Consider the following 15,954-nt stretch of genomic DNA (forward strand, 5'->3'; position numbering starts at 1 on the left):
AACATTCAGTGTGACTCCTATTGGCCAAACATCCCAATGCTCAAAGAATCACCCGCTAATTACACAATTTGGGATTACATGCAGCAGGAGCAGCAGCAGCAACATCGCCACCTACAGATAAAACGTCTTAAGACTGGGTGAGGCTTTGCCGCGTAAAAAAGTGTAATAAGAACAATAATATAATGATAACAGGATAACTTAGTGCACACACACATTTTGGGACACTTGCTCTTATTAAAGATGCAAGCCATGTCAGGCTGCAGCTGCATTATCATTACGGCTCAGACCCCTGGGCCGAAGCACCCACGCGTGAATTATCATTTTCTTCGATGCAAGGGTGCAGCTCGTAATCTACGCGACGTGAATATCAAGGCTGGCTGCTCGGCCGTTCAGACGGATTATACGGAGCCCTTGCTTCACACGTGTGTGCCTTCTCGTTCTCCTCCTCTCGCTTTATTATACCGTCTTGATCGGTATATTCCAATGGGTATTTAGCTTTTGAGGATACTCAAAACGTGATCGTCAACGGTGGCATGTAAGCGTCCATGTGAGGCTAATTCAAATGAAGTTTTTCTTTTATCATTTCAGTTTTTCCTCATTTCAGTTTTAAGAGAGCAAGCATGCACGACCTACAAATCACATTCTTTAGTATCGTGCCCTTCACAATACAATTGTCACATAGCACTTGACAGATGGGCACATTAAAACGTATATAACATTACATCAATACAAATTTAAATCAGTCAACGTAATAAAAGGTATACAGATTGGTTCAACAAAAAAAAAACCATTATCAATCCACTCCCCAAGCGTGTAAGCAGACGCCATAAACCGACCATCAAATAGTAGCGTCAAGCTGGCAGACAGATTAAGCCACAGGGATTTGTGTCAGACCAAAGAGGAGATGGGTGTTCAGCAACCGTTTAAATGTGCACAGCTCGTACGTACGAACAGAACGCTCATTTCCCGCTCTTTGTCATTCCACTGCTGGATGACGGCCTTCTCTACTCGGCCTTGGGGGTAGTTTGATCATAACGTCACCAGACCGGCTCCCATTTCACTCGCCACCGATGCTTGCCGTGCCGTCGCCGATGCTTCGTGGTGCTGTGCGCGAAATACTGCGACACCGCTCTATACCCGTAGCAAATCAAAACAAAAACTCACCGCCTTCCTCATGAACTCTCCATTACAACCTGAAGCTAAATGAGAATTTAAAGCTAAATTATAATTTCAATAACGATTTGGCCAATGCCATTGCTAATGACGAGGGTGGTGGTGATGTTTTTGGCTTGAGTTTGGCACGCCACTGCCAACCAGGGCTGGAAACCACGAGGACCCTGCTGCCTTGGGGCCTCCACCACCAGAAGGCCCTTTGCACCAGCCCAACGGTCGGTCACTCTCCCTCATGGCGTTGCCCAGCTTACCGGCTCCCACACAACGGCTAAACCAAACTATAAACACATTTTTTTTGGTTTAACACGTAGACCTCCTCGACCAATATTATTCATAATACTCTCCAACACACGGGTGTGTTGGATTTTTTCTATGACACACGGGTGGACTTAAGTGGTAACGAATTGGCATATTGTTTACGTGAAGAATCCCTTACTAATTGTCTGTGTCAGGTGGTGGAGGTTACGACACATTTATACTTACGCGATCTAACCGAAAAATCTTTATTATTAATAAAAAATATATTTCACCAGGTAAGGCCCAGAAAAAAAGTGGATACTTATTGTAATGGCCTCAGAGGGATGTTGGACAAAACCAACTCCCAACCAGGTGGTTTGGACTCCTAAACCTTCTGACTGTGAGCCACTTGCTCCAATTCCCCCCCCCCCCCCCCCGGATAATTCGTGAGCAATATTGATTTAATGATATCAGCTCATTAAAACTAGGTAATAGACCACTGGTAAAATGTAATATGGTGATCCTTATCATATTGCATTGGTATTCGACCTTGAAGACCTTAACATTGTTTGGGATGTTTGTATAAGGATTTGGCACTATACCTTTGGCATACATGTATATTTAATCATCTGTATAGTCTGGAGAATTTCATGCAATCTATTTACTTTGGCTCCTGCACTCAGTAAGGGTGCTTATTATATCAATGTATGCAGTCCTCACATTTGTTGACTCACCTTGAATGTGTTGGCAGCTTTGTATATTGACCCATGCCGTTAGTTAAGTTAAAACTATTTTTGTTTTACCAGGTAAGGCCCACTGAGCTATTTAGCTAATTTTCAGAAGAGACTTACCTACTCCTGTTCATCATCCCCTACGGGACGTGAGGCTACTTTCAGAAGAGACTTACCTACTCCTCTGGCTTATCATCTGCAAATGTATAGCAGCTAAATTTTAAATGTGGACGGATAAACCCGGAGGACCCCGGAGAAAATGCACGTGACCATGGAGAGAGAGAAACCCGTAAACTCCAAATATACAGGTGTCAGGGTCGGGGTCAAACCCACGACCTCCTGTACACCAGGCGAGGTAGATTACATCGCTCCACAGCAGCACCCCTCGCGGCATTGCACTGCTACAGCTAAACTAAACTATAAACAATGTTTTACCTTATTTGTAAAAAAAACTAACCTTTTTTTATTTTCCCAGGTGACGCCCACTGAGCTGTAAAGTTATTTTTCAGAAGCGACCTGGCGATCACAAATGATGGCTCGACGAAGTGGCTTATCACGTGGACATTTTTAATCGCTTGATCACCCCCCCCCCCCCCTCCCATCTGAGAGGAGATTGAGCCAGGCCTGCTGCCAACACAGTCCCTGCATTTCTGACTTGTTTCATATAGCAATCAGCCAGATGCTAAGCGACGGATCTCGGTGCTACTTGAGCACTCTGTGCAGGATTCGGCTCGCTTTCAATGCCATGCGATGTGCCGGGTGGAGGCTTTTCAAACTGTCCTGGACTGGCATCGATCTGGCATTGCTCCCATTGACCTTAAAGCGCAAAGCCCTCGCTTAGTAGCACGGCCACGTGGCCATCACAGAAAGTGGCCGGGACACCCTTGGAGTGACGTGGTGGCATTTAGAAGTCTGGTGTTGACAGACACGTCTTAATATATTTATTTGTAATTATAACTAAAGTGATAATATGTTAGTGTATCATAATGGTTTGTTAAGGTTCTGTAAAAAGTGTTTGGCGGTTATCAATTTGCACGTGATTAGCTGCGATGTTGAGCTGTGATTTGTGGCCGGGTCGCTTCTGAAAAAGAGCCGTAGAGCTCTCAGTGAGCCTTTTCTTGTAAAATAAAAAAACAGTTCGTAGTTTAGTTGTATACCAGCTTTACTACGCGGCTTCGTCCGGGACTTGGATTCACCACGCCCGGCCGCCTTTGTCTCCCCAGTGGCGATGTTCACACACCACACCAGTTACTCGTTTGAGGCTGAGTCGACCTAGGGGGGGCCCAGGGACTGGTTCAAATAATCGTCACTGGTGGTGGCCGTGAGCGGGAATCAAACTCGGGTCACCGGGTTCGTAGCGCGGCGCTAAGCACTACACTACAACGCGTTACGCTTCCACATGCGCGGGTCACGTGACAGATTTGACGTCACAGCTCACTTGCCGTGCAAAAAATCTCAGCATTATTGAGCTCCCCCCTCCCCCTCCAAAAAAAAAACGAAAGTGTATTTTAATAATTTGTGCATGGTGTACAGTCTGGAAAGTACCCACATGGCAAATTTCAAGTTTGTTGCATGTCGGGAAGTACGCTAGACATTTTGAACAGACACACATATTCACAGCTTTGCCTTTTATATATATGGAGGTAATTGCCACGAGTTGTGTATAACGCTTTGGAAGGACTGAGTACTGTGTGACGACCTTGCCCTCTCACAGCCGTGCTGTGAGCAATGCAACGGATTCATGGATCGATGATCGGCTTCAGTGATGTTTGTGCCGAATCTTTGCCGCCACGTAAGTTCAATGGAAGAAGAAGAGGTAGAGGGCATCCCCCCCGTAGGTGGATGTGGCTGAGTTGACGCGACCTTCAATGAGTACCTCGCGTGTCGTGTAAACATCAGCAGGCAATTGAGGCGTGCAGACAAAGGCAGCCAGGTATGGTGCATGCTAAAGACAAAGATCCCCCGTATAGCCTTAACAGACTGTTGGGGCAAGTGCTGTTCGTGTGTGCATCCCACACACACACACCACCCCCTTGTGCATCATGGCAGCCTTAATAACCGCTTGCTAACAACACTTGCCAATGCTATTAGGCTAAAAGTTGGATCTGTACAGTTATTTTCTCGTTATTCACAAACTCGCGAATCGCGATTTTGGTTATCAACGAATCGCATCTGGAATTCTACACGGCTACTGCATCGAGAGAGAAAGTGATGAGATAGATTGATGAGGTAGAGTGATGAAATAATTTCCATGTGTTTCATTGCTTATTTAAGGAAATTAATTTAAAATATTTCCGTAGGCCAACATAATTATCCGTCAAATTTTCTCTTCACGAGCGTCTCCGGAACGTATCCCTCGCCAATAACGAGGGAACAACGTACGCGTTTATTGTGCATGTGCAAATGTGTATTTTTTGACAATCGGTGCACACAGTGGTTAGAGCGCAGCGTCGTTACGATCCCTGGCGGCACGTTCAATTCTCGGCCGTGCGTGAGCGTTGAACTTTGCCCCGTGCCGGCGGTGGACAGAAGCGGCGGACCGTGGCGGCGTGCGCACGGAGCAATTGTGCACGCTCAGTGGGCACGCGCCCACGCGGGGTAGACTTCACGCGAGCGGGGTCCTTTTGATGTGAGGCCCATTGAAGTGCGTCGTAAAGATAGGGATGGCGAAGCGATTGCAGAGGTCCCCGTGGGCGTTTGTGGGAGCGTGCGTGTGTGCGATGCGAGCCGTGGTACAAACACGGTGGTCCCTCCCAACCTTTGTGAACCCATAGACCCACTTCCAGATGCATTTTCACCAACCACCGTGCAGAAAGAAACTGATGTTTTGTGAAATATTTTATCGTAATGGTTAAACAGTTCTCTTGGACCACTTCCCATGGCCTTGCGAACCGCCGGTGGTCCCCGTGCGGTCCCTATGCTATCGGCTGTCGCCGTGCGGTCACGGTGCGGTCCCCGTAGTGTGGGCGGTCTCCGTGATGTCGGCGCTCCCCATGCGGTCTCCGTGACGCCGGTGGTCCCGTGCGGTCCCCGCCCAGTCCCCGTGCAGTCCCCGTGATGCCAGCGATATGCAGATTCTCAGTTGGGAACCACCGGTGTAGTGGTATCGGTCAGTGTGCTGCAGAGAGAACCTCTACTTAGAGGTGTGTTGAGTCTAGAATGGGTGCCTGGTGCAAGGTGTAAATTCAGCACGAGGCAGAGGCAGCCGGGGGCGGTGCTGGCCACTCCGACACCTCTCTCGCCGCTTCACTACGCGCTCGCTCGCCGCTGCTGCCTTCGACAGTCTGTTCATCTTCGCCTGAATGAGTTTGTGCGCGTGTCGTCTGTATGCACGTGCATATTAGCGTCTTGTGTGTAGCATTGTATGTGAAAAAAAGTGTTTTTTTGCATGCTGTACCGGTGTTGAGCCCACCCACGAGTGTAACGGAGTGATGTATTACCCACATTTGGCACGAGCAGATGCGCCGCACAAGGATATGATGCTCTGTGCAAAGAGAAAGATTGCCACTGCGCACTCTGCCGCTGCCCCCCCTCCGCGTGAGTTGCGTAGAATTAATGTAACGTGGCACAAACAGTCCACGCATAACGCCTGCTTTAAATCATCGCATCTGTACAAATATTTATTCGCGGAAGAATACTAGAGCAGACGAGGTGAGCAATCGCCTGAAAAAAATCCTTCCCCCAGGCCTCCAAATGGCCCGGTTGGCTGTGAAAGAGGTTCAACATATGAATGTACGTACAGACCTCTTCAGCCGTGCAATATTGCATCAGTGAGACACATTTTCCCCACTTAACTCAAACCAAATTAAACATTTTTTTATTTCACCAGGTAAGGCTCACTGAGCTGTATCGCTCTTTTTCAGAAGCGTCCTGGCCATCACAAATTATTATCCGTAACCGAATAATACAATGAAAGTTAATTGACCGTCTCTAAGTAGATAAGACTCCAAGACTCGTGTAAAGTAATGTGTTTTTTTTTGCTGCCTCCGGTTTAAGGTTGTCCAGAAAATGGGACACAACAATGAGATTGACATGAGGAGGCTGTTAAAAATTACTTGAGATTGTAGGCCACTCCAGGCCTCTGAGTGCACGTCTCGTGTTCAAAATCAATTGTCACGTGACTACCCAGAACCCTCACTTCTCTCTCTCTCTCCGTGTTGTGACCTCAAATTTTTCGTGTTGTTATTTTCAGGGTTCCGTGCGTTCCTGTCTGCCGGCATTTCCATCCCATTCCGCGTCTCTCATTGCCTTCGAAGTGGCTCTGCATGCTATCGGATTTCTCGGCCAACGTTCGCACAATCACTGCGATATCCACCGCAAGCGGTGTCAACTACCTCTCCTGGTATACAGGAGGGTCTGGGTTCGACCCCGACCTTGATGCCTGCTCTATATTTGGAGATTGCGTGTCTCTCTCTCCATGTGGTCACGTGGATTTTTCTCCGGTTTCTCCCCTCAACATTAAGAATCAACATCACGCGTTTATGGTATCTGACTGCTATAATTTTACACTTGATAAGCCACTTCGTTGAGCAATCATTTGTGGCCAGGTCATTTCTGAAAAATATATGTAGAGCTCAGTTGGACTTACCTGGTAAAATAAAACATTGTTTAGTTTTATTTTGGTTGTTTCATTGTTCTTGAGTGATTACATCCTCTTCGACATTGCGCTTCTCAAATTGAAGATGTCACAAATGAAATCGAATCGATTCTCGTGGACAAATCTCCACGTGGCGCAGAGGTCCGCCTGTCCTCGGCACGTTTAATATCGGAGGTTATCACGAGTTGGGTGAGACGCAAGTCACGTTTCAACATCACCCAGAGAGGACAAACCTTAATTACGGGCAAAATCAGAAACAGAATATGTATTCGTGAGCTATAAAGCTCTTTGTTTACAGATGTCCGGTAGGGGCCAGTCAGAACGATGCAACAACAAACAAAATACAAAAACGCCATAGGAGTGCAAAGAATATAAATAACAAAAATAAATATCTTGACAAAGTCCCATCAGTGAGCTCCAGCAGACAAGGCTTGCATTGGCTGGGTCATGTAGCCCGTATGCCCAGCCACCGCATGCCTAAACAGCTTTTGTTCGGCTGGATAGAGGGGCCTAAATCAGCGCGGCACGGGCTAGAGAAGAGATGGAGTGATGTGCTACAGGAGGACGTGGAGCTGAGTGGACCTGCCGATGACTGGTACAGCGGTGTCAAGATCGGCCTCTGTGGAGGAGGCTCGTTAAGGATGCTGCTGGACAGTTTGAGGCAGTCGCCCTCCTGCAACAGCGGAAGGCAGAAGTGCGATGCTCACAACAAGGAGCAGAGTGCTAGGCGGTTAAAACACATCAAGTTGGCACAGTAGGGGGGGACAGGTGGTGCATCAGCCAGTCATCTCAGTCAAGTCAACCTATGGCACCTGGGTCTGTCCTGTGACCTCCTGCTAGCGGGCACTTAGCCTGGCACAAGCGCCATGGTAATGTCAGCGCCACTTAGTGTCTAATGGCGGTTATTGTGAATGTAGTCTTGGGATTTGCAGTGTGACAGTCGAACACATTGTGGATGAGACGAAACAGTGAGTAGAGTAGACTGATTTCTCAACGTAGCAATAGAATAGTGGCAGGGAGCCGACTGACCACCACCGTTGAGTGAATCGGTGAATGCCGGCTCGCCAACGTGTCAAATCGCTGGAGTAGTAACATCAACAATAATAAAAACAACAATCATAATAACAACACGGCAAAGCGCCGAGTGCTTAACTAATTAAGCGTGCGGTGAGCAATTGTGCAAATTAGCGAATTGCAAAAGTGCACATTTGCCAAAATTGGACGGCCCTCTCGTGAATTATATCAAACATCTTTAACTAATCAACTTTTATATTTATTTGCGCACAAAAACGTCTCGCTTGTCATGCTTGCCGTACCATAGTCGTGCACACGTTCAAAGCGGTAGGTTTTTTGTCATCATTAATATCGCGGTTTTTGTTTTCATTAAAGTCGAGTGTTTCAAATGGTGAAACCAAGACGTGCGTATTCATCTGCTAATTCACGCGCACATACACACATTCAAGTGAAGCAAGATCATCGGCATTGTTTGCCGCGGCCGCATGATCAATCCACTGCTGGATGAAGGCCTCCCCAAGCAGCCGCCACCTCCGATGAGCACGGTTGGCTGCATGCGGTGGCGAATGAAGTTCAACATACGTACATACATATAGCACACGGGCAGCCCTGTTTAATTAAAAGTTTGAAGTCGCGTGCAAGATTGAGATGAAGTTATTTCGAGGAGCAGTCAAGGAGAAGCGCTTTCATTTGGAACATGCTGTGCTCCTATTACTCGTATAAAATATTCATGCCTAAATTCTCACTGCTGTGTTTTTCCAGTAAAGGCAAAAACATAAAAATAGAATCCAGCTCGTGTCCAAGAGGGAACAATGTAAAGAGCTCCATTGCCTCCCCTCGGGCACTCCCACAGCGAGATGTTAACTCCCTTGCTTGTTATACAGGAGGTCGTGGGTTTGATCCCGACCCCTGACACTTGCTGCATATTGGGAGTTTGCATGTCTCTCTCTCTCCCTGCGGGTTACGTGGATATTTCTCCTGGTCCTCCAGGTTTTTCCCTCCACATTTAGAATCGACGCGCATTCAGAGTGTTTGGCTGCTGCTATAGATGTCCACGCGATACGCCTCTTTGTTGAGCTATCGTGTGTGGTAGCCAAAGAGCTACGTAGCTCAGTGGGCCTTGCCCAGTAAAACAAAAATGGTTTATAGTTTGAGCATTGCTGTGCTGTCAAGAACGGTTATCCCCAGAAACATGCCCTGCAACCCAGCAGTGTGGAGGCAGCGAGGGGGGTTGGTAGATCACGCAGACGAGTGGAACTCTCTTCCCTCTCGCGGGCATTGATGTCGCCGCCTCTTGGCTTGCCTGGGTGCGTGTGGCAGCACAGCAAGTGGATTCATTTCCATCTGGATTGCTTCTGTACGGGAATCGAGTGTTTTTCCCCTCCTCGCACACGTGGGATTTTTTATTAATGATGTAGGGTAAAGCAAAGTCCGCGATAACACGTGAGATGCGTATGCAGGCTGAACAAAGACTGTTCGCTCAATTGCGTTATATCCAATTCGTATCCGTGTTATAAAAAAAGATCTTCCCTCACATATTCATCGCGTTATATCCAATTAGCGTTGTGAAAACACGCACTAATGATTGGAGTTGGCCAAATATCCCAATGTAGGATCATAGAGCTTGGGCAATTGTTGGTGCCGGTTGTGGCTGTGCCTCTGAATCTAAATCATTCCCTCTCTCTTGTAACGGTGAACGAAAAGATGTCTGCGCTACAAATCGTAAATTATTATAACGCATTGTTATATTTTGTTCCACTTTAGGGAAGCGCTGTTGACGAATGCGTTGAGCTTGCTTTGCTTTTGAAATTTTATTCATTTATTTGAGCGTGCGCACCGCTGGCAACACAGCATCGCCCGTGGTTTAGGGTTGCAATTGAAGGCCGTTCGTGTGCCACTCTGGGTCAGCGTGGCTACGGAACGGAGGCTGCTTCATCTGAAAAAATGGCGCTAACCACAGCACTGGAATGTAATTACGGGAGGGAGCTTCTGTGCTCAGCTGTGTGACGCGTCGCTCGTGATGAGTTTCCTTAATTTACTCTGATATAGGCTGGAAACTCAGAGGAATTTTCCTTTGTGTCGTTTTTGTACATCCGACCCCTGATGCTTTAGCAATGAACAATGAACCCTAGCGAGTCTTAATTCTTCCTTTTGTTGTTTTGTACGTATGTATTTGGAGCTTGTTTCGCACCGTACGTGGCCAACCACGCTAATTGGAGACACGGGGGAAGGACTACAAGCTAGACACAAAAAATAAATCTGCGACGACTCCCGATCGTCCGGCGCAAAGCTCGGAGGTCATCGTTGTCTCTCCAGGGACGTGGCTCTGATATCCGTGGCCTTAATCGCAGCGACTCACTGCCACGTGGCCTACCGGCGGGGGACAACTGACAGGCCAGAGACATGGAAGTGAAACACGAGGCTAATAGAACAATTATTATTCACAGCTGAGTGTGGTGGTGCATGGCTGGGTGAGGTGGTGCAGCCAGTAGCCGTGATGCGGATCTTTGTGGGAATAGACGAGTGGATCATGATAATGTTTAAACTCCTAAACCTACAGGGCTGCAGTGGTGGCTTGGAGAAAACAATACAGCAAATGGTCTCATGAATCCGTCTGTGCAGACCTTTGTTATAACCTCGTGAGTGTGGGCTTTCTCCAACTACTAATCCCCTTTTCTCTGACATGCAAAGCACTCCTTCAAAAAAAAGGCAACAAAAACGTTTGGCGACTCTGCGTTTGGGCCAGCGGTGCACAAAGTACAAAGAGCAACATCAACAAAACCCCAACACATTCGTCGATAACTGGGCCCTAGAGCAGAGAGAGAGATAGATCTCTTTGCTGTGAAGAAGGAGCCATTGCCACAAAATGTCACCTATTGTATGTTGTCCTCTATAGGGCAGTGCTATTGACAACCGTGTGGAATGCTTCAAAATCAAGGTCAATAATTCGAACGCCTATAAAGGCGGCACCCCCGTGGCTCAGTGAGACTTCCCTGGATAATTCTACGGCATTATTATTACTGCCATCGTTATCGTTATTATTCCACACGGTGTGACATGCAAATGATGGCTTTCATAAAGACTTAAAAGCGGTGGTTCTGCTGGTGTGTCTGGGCCCACATCCCAGCTGGGCACCACTTAACACGCGCGGGCACGGCTAACCACGCAGCTGTACGTATGGATATATGTTAAAATTATTTCGCACTGTAGGTAGCCAACTGTGCTAACTGGAGGTGCGGGGGAAGGACAACAAACTAAACACAAAAAGCAGTTCTAAATAAATTGGTTTTCTGTACAGATTATTTAAAATTGGACAGCTCCAGAGGATTCCTAATATCACAAGGAAGAGCATTCCAGACGGCCGCAGAAGCGCTTCTGAAAGCACGCGATGCGGTGACCGTCTTTGTTCGATCGCCAGCCAAAAAGCCCCCGCTGCTGCTGCTGCTGCTGCTGCGAGGATGATCGGAGTTGGCGTGGCTACGGTGTTTATGCGCCCTTGAGGAGCTCGGCTTGCGATGGCTCTCCCCCGCCACTCGGGTGTCACTTGGCGTCGCCCAGCCTCCCCGAACGATTGTTCACGGTCTAGCGGCAGCACCTCGTTTGTGTCTCAAGATGCTACGGGATGAAATTGCATTGTGCTGCTGCCCTATTGCTTGCTCGGATGGAAAGCAGCGGGGGGCGGGGGGGGAGCAAAGGTCGTGGGTTTGATCCCGACCCTGACGCCTGCTGTATATTTGGAGTGTGTGGTGTCTCTCTCCCCGTGGTCGCGTCGATTTTTCTCCGGGTCCTCTGTTTTTTCCCTCCACTTCTATACTCGACGTCACCACACGCTGAGAGTATTTGGCTGCTGCTATAAATGTCCACGCGACGATAAGCCACTTCGCTGAGGTATCATTTGTGATAGACAGGTCGCATTTCAAAAAAGTATAAAAACAGCTCAGTGGTCTTTACCAGTTTCGTTTTTTTTGTTTAGTTCACAAAACGAATCTCATTGTTGCGTCTCAGTGGGTGGTTTCCCTGCCAGGCGATTGTGGGAAGGGTAATTGAATCGGAGCTCGCGCAAGAGCCAGCCGTGACGGGTCCCTGACGGACCACGCAGCCTCTCCCCCATTTCACTCCACACAGACTTCCCTCGCGCGCGATTGGCCGCCGCGTGCAGGCGAAGCACAGTTTACTTTCTGATGTGAGATCTGGGCCAGCAGCTATGGGGGTGGTGGCGGTGGGGGCACTAAGGGAGAGAGAGGGGGTGGGGGGCGGCTTGTGGGTGTGGGCAGCGGAACCCGACGAGTCGAGTTCGATTCCCGCTGACGGCCACTCAACATCGGTGACGGTGAACTGAACCGGTCCTTGAGATCTACTCGGCCTCAAACGAGTACCTGGTGCGGTGCGTAGTAAGCAGCGCCACTAGGGAGACAAAGGCGGCCAGGTGTGGTGTTGGCCACACCCCCCCTCTCGTGTGCCGTGCCGACTTCCATCAATGCTACTCGCTAACAGCCCTTGGCCCAACAGCCTGTTAAGGCTATATGGGGGGGGGGGGGGGGGGGGGATCTTTGCCTTTTTGGGGAGCAGAACCCGACGACCCAAGTTCGATTCCCGCTGACGACCAACACCAGTGACGATTAGCTGAACCAGTCCTGGGCCTCCTCAAGGTCTACTCAGCCTCAAATGAGTACTTGGTGTGGTGGGTAAACATCGGCGGCCACCCACACCCTCGTGCGCCGTGCCGGCCTTCATAGGTGCTCGCCAACAGCACTTGCCCCTGCAGTCTATTAAAGGCTATGGGGCGGAAGGGGGGGGGAGTGTCTTTGTCTGTGGTTTCCTCTGGGGGGGACTCTGCGATCGCGAGCGCCGAGCAGCTGAAATGTGGCGCCGAGGAACAACAGCTGACGTCTGATTCGGTGGAGCGGTAGGGGGTGGCGGGGGCGGTGGTCATCCAGAATTGAGAAAAGGAGCGCCGAGGAGAAGGGGACGGACGGGGTTTTTACGCTCGCACTTGAAGCTTGGCCTTTTGGGTGGAAGGAGCTCGAGTGAAGTGGTGAATCTTTGACACGTGCAGCCTTTTTGTATCAGTCCCCTAATCTTATGTTATAAAACCATTAAACGACCTTATTTCTTATTTTGCCAGGCGAGGCCCGCTGAGCTATACAACTCTGTTTCAGAAGCGGCCTGGCCACAAGCGGTAGCTCAGTGAAGTGGCGCATCGTGTGCAAATTTAAAGTAGCAACCAACAACTCTGAACGTTTGATGTTGATTCTAAATGTGGAGGGAACAACAGGAGGACCCGGAGGAAAAGCCACGCGACCACAGGGTGAGAGAGAGACACGCAAACTCCAAATATACAGCACCAGGGGTCGGGGTCGAACCGATGCCTATATACCAAGGGAAGGTCGTTAACATAGAGAGTGCCTACGATCAAGTCGCTCGACATTCTGCCACTCTGCGTGGTGAGTGTTGTGGGTGCTTCATCAGTTTGGTTCTAATTCTCATTGGGTCAAACGTCAAATGTGACGAAGATCTCGTTCAGATCCCTTGCAAGAGCGGTGCAACAACAACCACACTTTGTGTTAAGAGTCTTTCGAGTGACCTCTAGTCCCCATGGTATGGGGCAGCACGTCGATTGCGCGCGTGCGGTCTTCCCATTCGGCGTTCCCCGCCGCCTGCTGCTGCTGATGATGAGGTCGCCGAACCGCGACGGAAACAGCGATTCATCCGCTGTCTCCAATGAGCACGGTTGGCTACGTACGACGCGAAAAAAGTTCAACGTACATTGCACACACGAAGTGCTTGCCACAAATGAACCACGATACCTCGCTGATCTCGTCAAGGAGCATAAACCATCACGTGAACTCCGGTCATCCTCGCAACAACGGCTCACCGCATCGCACGCTTTCAGATGCTCTTCTGCGGCCGTCTGGAACTCTCTTCTTTCCGATTATTTGGAAGCCACTGGAGCTATGCACTTTTAAATCGAGTTTGAAAACTCATTTCATTATAACTTATTTTTGTGTTTAGTTTGTTGTCTTTCCGCCGCAGCTCCAATGAGCAGGGTTAACTATGTACGGTACGAAAGAAGTTCAACATACGTACATGCATACGTCTCTCTGGACGACCGGGGAGCATTCGGTTCATAGGCAGCCGGATGCTGCTGGCTGTGATGCGTGTGGCCTGTAACACAGCAGACTTGCTCCGTGGCTGTTTACCCCAAGGTCACCCTGAGGTCGCCATCTCCTGGCTTGCCACGGTATGATGGCCGTGCATCTCGAGGATTAATTTCCATTTATATTCCATCTTCACGGGGATCGGGCGTTGACCTCCACCGCCCCCCCACCCACCCACTCGCACATGTGTGGGTCTCTGTACACCCTGCTAAGATCCTGGCGATCCACACTCCCATTTAGCTGGCCGCGCAAAAAACACGAGTTGTTCATCGATTCGCTCAACCTGGCCTGAACCGCCAACTCGGGTTCACTCAGCCCAAAACGTCCTTGTGCAATGTAGACGACGTTACGCGCGGAGGCAAGGGCAGCAGAGCAAAGGTACGGACCCACCACCGCCTCCCCCCAACCCTCTATCCCCCCGTTCCGCCAGCCTTCAGTAGGTGCCCGCTAGCCACACGCGCCCCACCAGCCCAGCCCGGCCACATATGGGATCTCTCCGTCTTTTGTCTTTAAACATGGATGGCAGATGTACGGGCTCACGGACTGTGCGGCTGCTTGGAAGGTTATTTTGAGCGAGTGTGCGTTTGTTTTATTAGCGGGCTGCTGGACCCGAGCGTGTGTGTTTGGCGCTACGTAGCTACGCGCATCGTTCCTTGGGTTGGAGCGGTGGCGCAGCGGTTAGCGCGCTGCGCCACAAACCCAGCGATCAGAGTTTGATTCCCGGCTCACGGCCAGCGTCGGTTACAAATATCTGAACTCTGTCCTGGGCCTTCCCAAGGTCGTCTTAGCCTCAAATGAGTACCTGGTGCGGCGTGTAAACATCGCCAGTCAGGAGACAAAGGGGGCCGGGCGTGGTGCTGGCCATCCTCGGGTGCCGTTCCGGCCTTCATAGGCGCTCGCTAACAGCACTTGCCCAAACAGTCTGTTAACGCTATACGGGGGAGGATCTTTGTCTCTGTTCTTTGGAGGGTGTGGGGCGGTGGGGGGGTTGTGATCTTTTGGCAGGCATTGAGTGCGAACGTCAATCGGCACCCATACCCGGGGCGCATGGATTTTATTAACAGGTGGTGGTCACGAGCGAGATGTAGCGTACTTTTATTTTGAATAAAATGTGTTTGTGTAAGTAATGGGGTTTTTTTTTTTTACGTGCGCGTGCGCGACGTGAATTCGGTCGGCACGACCGCCGGCGTGGATGATGGGTCGTGGAGTCGCAGGAATCTCAACGGGGGATGTTGACGACGTGGGGAGGCCTTCATCCAGCAGAGGATAGATTATAGCTTACTGCCACCTTGCACCGCGCCGCCGTGCATTGAGCCACTTCGCATCGTGACGCAGGAGTGTGATGAGAGGCTGCGATGCATCTGACATCCGCCACTCACCCAAACAACCTTGTCACCCACTCGCCCACCCACCTGACCAAACCACCTCCCACCCACACGACCTAGCCAACCCACTCAACCGACCAACCCACCAATGAGACCAACCTGACCCACCCACCCACTCACCCGATCAACCCACCCGACCAGGAGCAACCCCTGGGCAGGGAGCTGGCTTTCTAGGGGGCTTGGGGCCAGTGGGTGAGGGGGGGGGTACCCCTAAGTTCCCGCGCTCGCCTCTCTGACTTGTCGTTAACTCCAGTCACGTGCGCGCGTGTGTGTCCCCTCACCCCGCGTGCAGTTCCTAGCGCAGCTGAAGATCATGGACTACAGCCTGCTGGTGGGCATCCACGATGTGGAGCGCGCCGATCAGGACGACGACGACGTGGAGGAGGGGGAGGAGGGCGGCGAGGGCGGGGAGGAGGGGGAGGGCGGCGCGGAGTGGGCGGGGGGCGACGACGAGACCGGGTCGGACGCCAACGGCTCGGGCGGCCCCGCGGGGGCGGTGGGCTCCTACGGCACGACGCCGCCCGACTGCTCGGGCTTCTCCGTGGCCGCCTACAAGCCCATGGGGCCCGGCGAGTTCGACCCCAACACGGACGTGTACGCGCTCAAGGCCCACGAGAGTGAGTCCCCCGCCGCCGTCGCCATCGCTGCCGCCCTCCCTG

At 50.4% G+C, this 15,954-nt stretch overlaps 1 protein-coding gene across 4 annotated transcripts in view; it reads left to right on the forward strand.

Annotated features, from left to right (window-relative positions):
* LOC133355754 (phosphatidylinositol 5-phosphate 4-kinase type-2 alpha-like) overlaps positions 1-15,954 on the forward strand; it is a 225,429-nt gene that overhangs the window by 199,090 nt on the left and 10,385 nt on the right. For all 4 annotated transcript variants that reach the window (XM_061573080.1, XM_061573089.1, XM_061573097.1 and 1 more), the window contains one exon: positions 15,588-15,912. In XM_061573080.1, the coding sequence (XP_061429064.1) occupies positions 15,588-15,912 (325 nt within the window). The remainder of the gene's footprint in view (positions 1-15,587; positions 15,913-15,954) is intronic.

The sequence above is a fragment of the Lethenteron reissneri genome, chromosome 7 (genome assembly GCF_015708825.2).
Source record: "Lethenteron reissneri isolate LAM-NWPU_2019-01 chromosome 7, ASM1570882v1, whole genome shotgun sequence".
NCBI lineage: Eukaryota > Metazoa > Chordata > Hyperoartia > Petromyzontiformes > Petromyzontidae > Lethenteron > Lethenteron reissneri.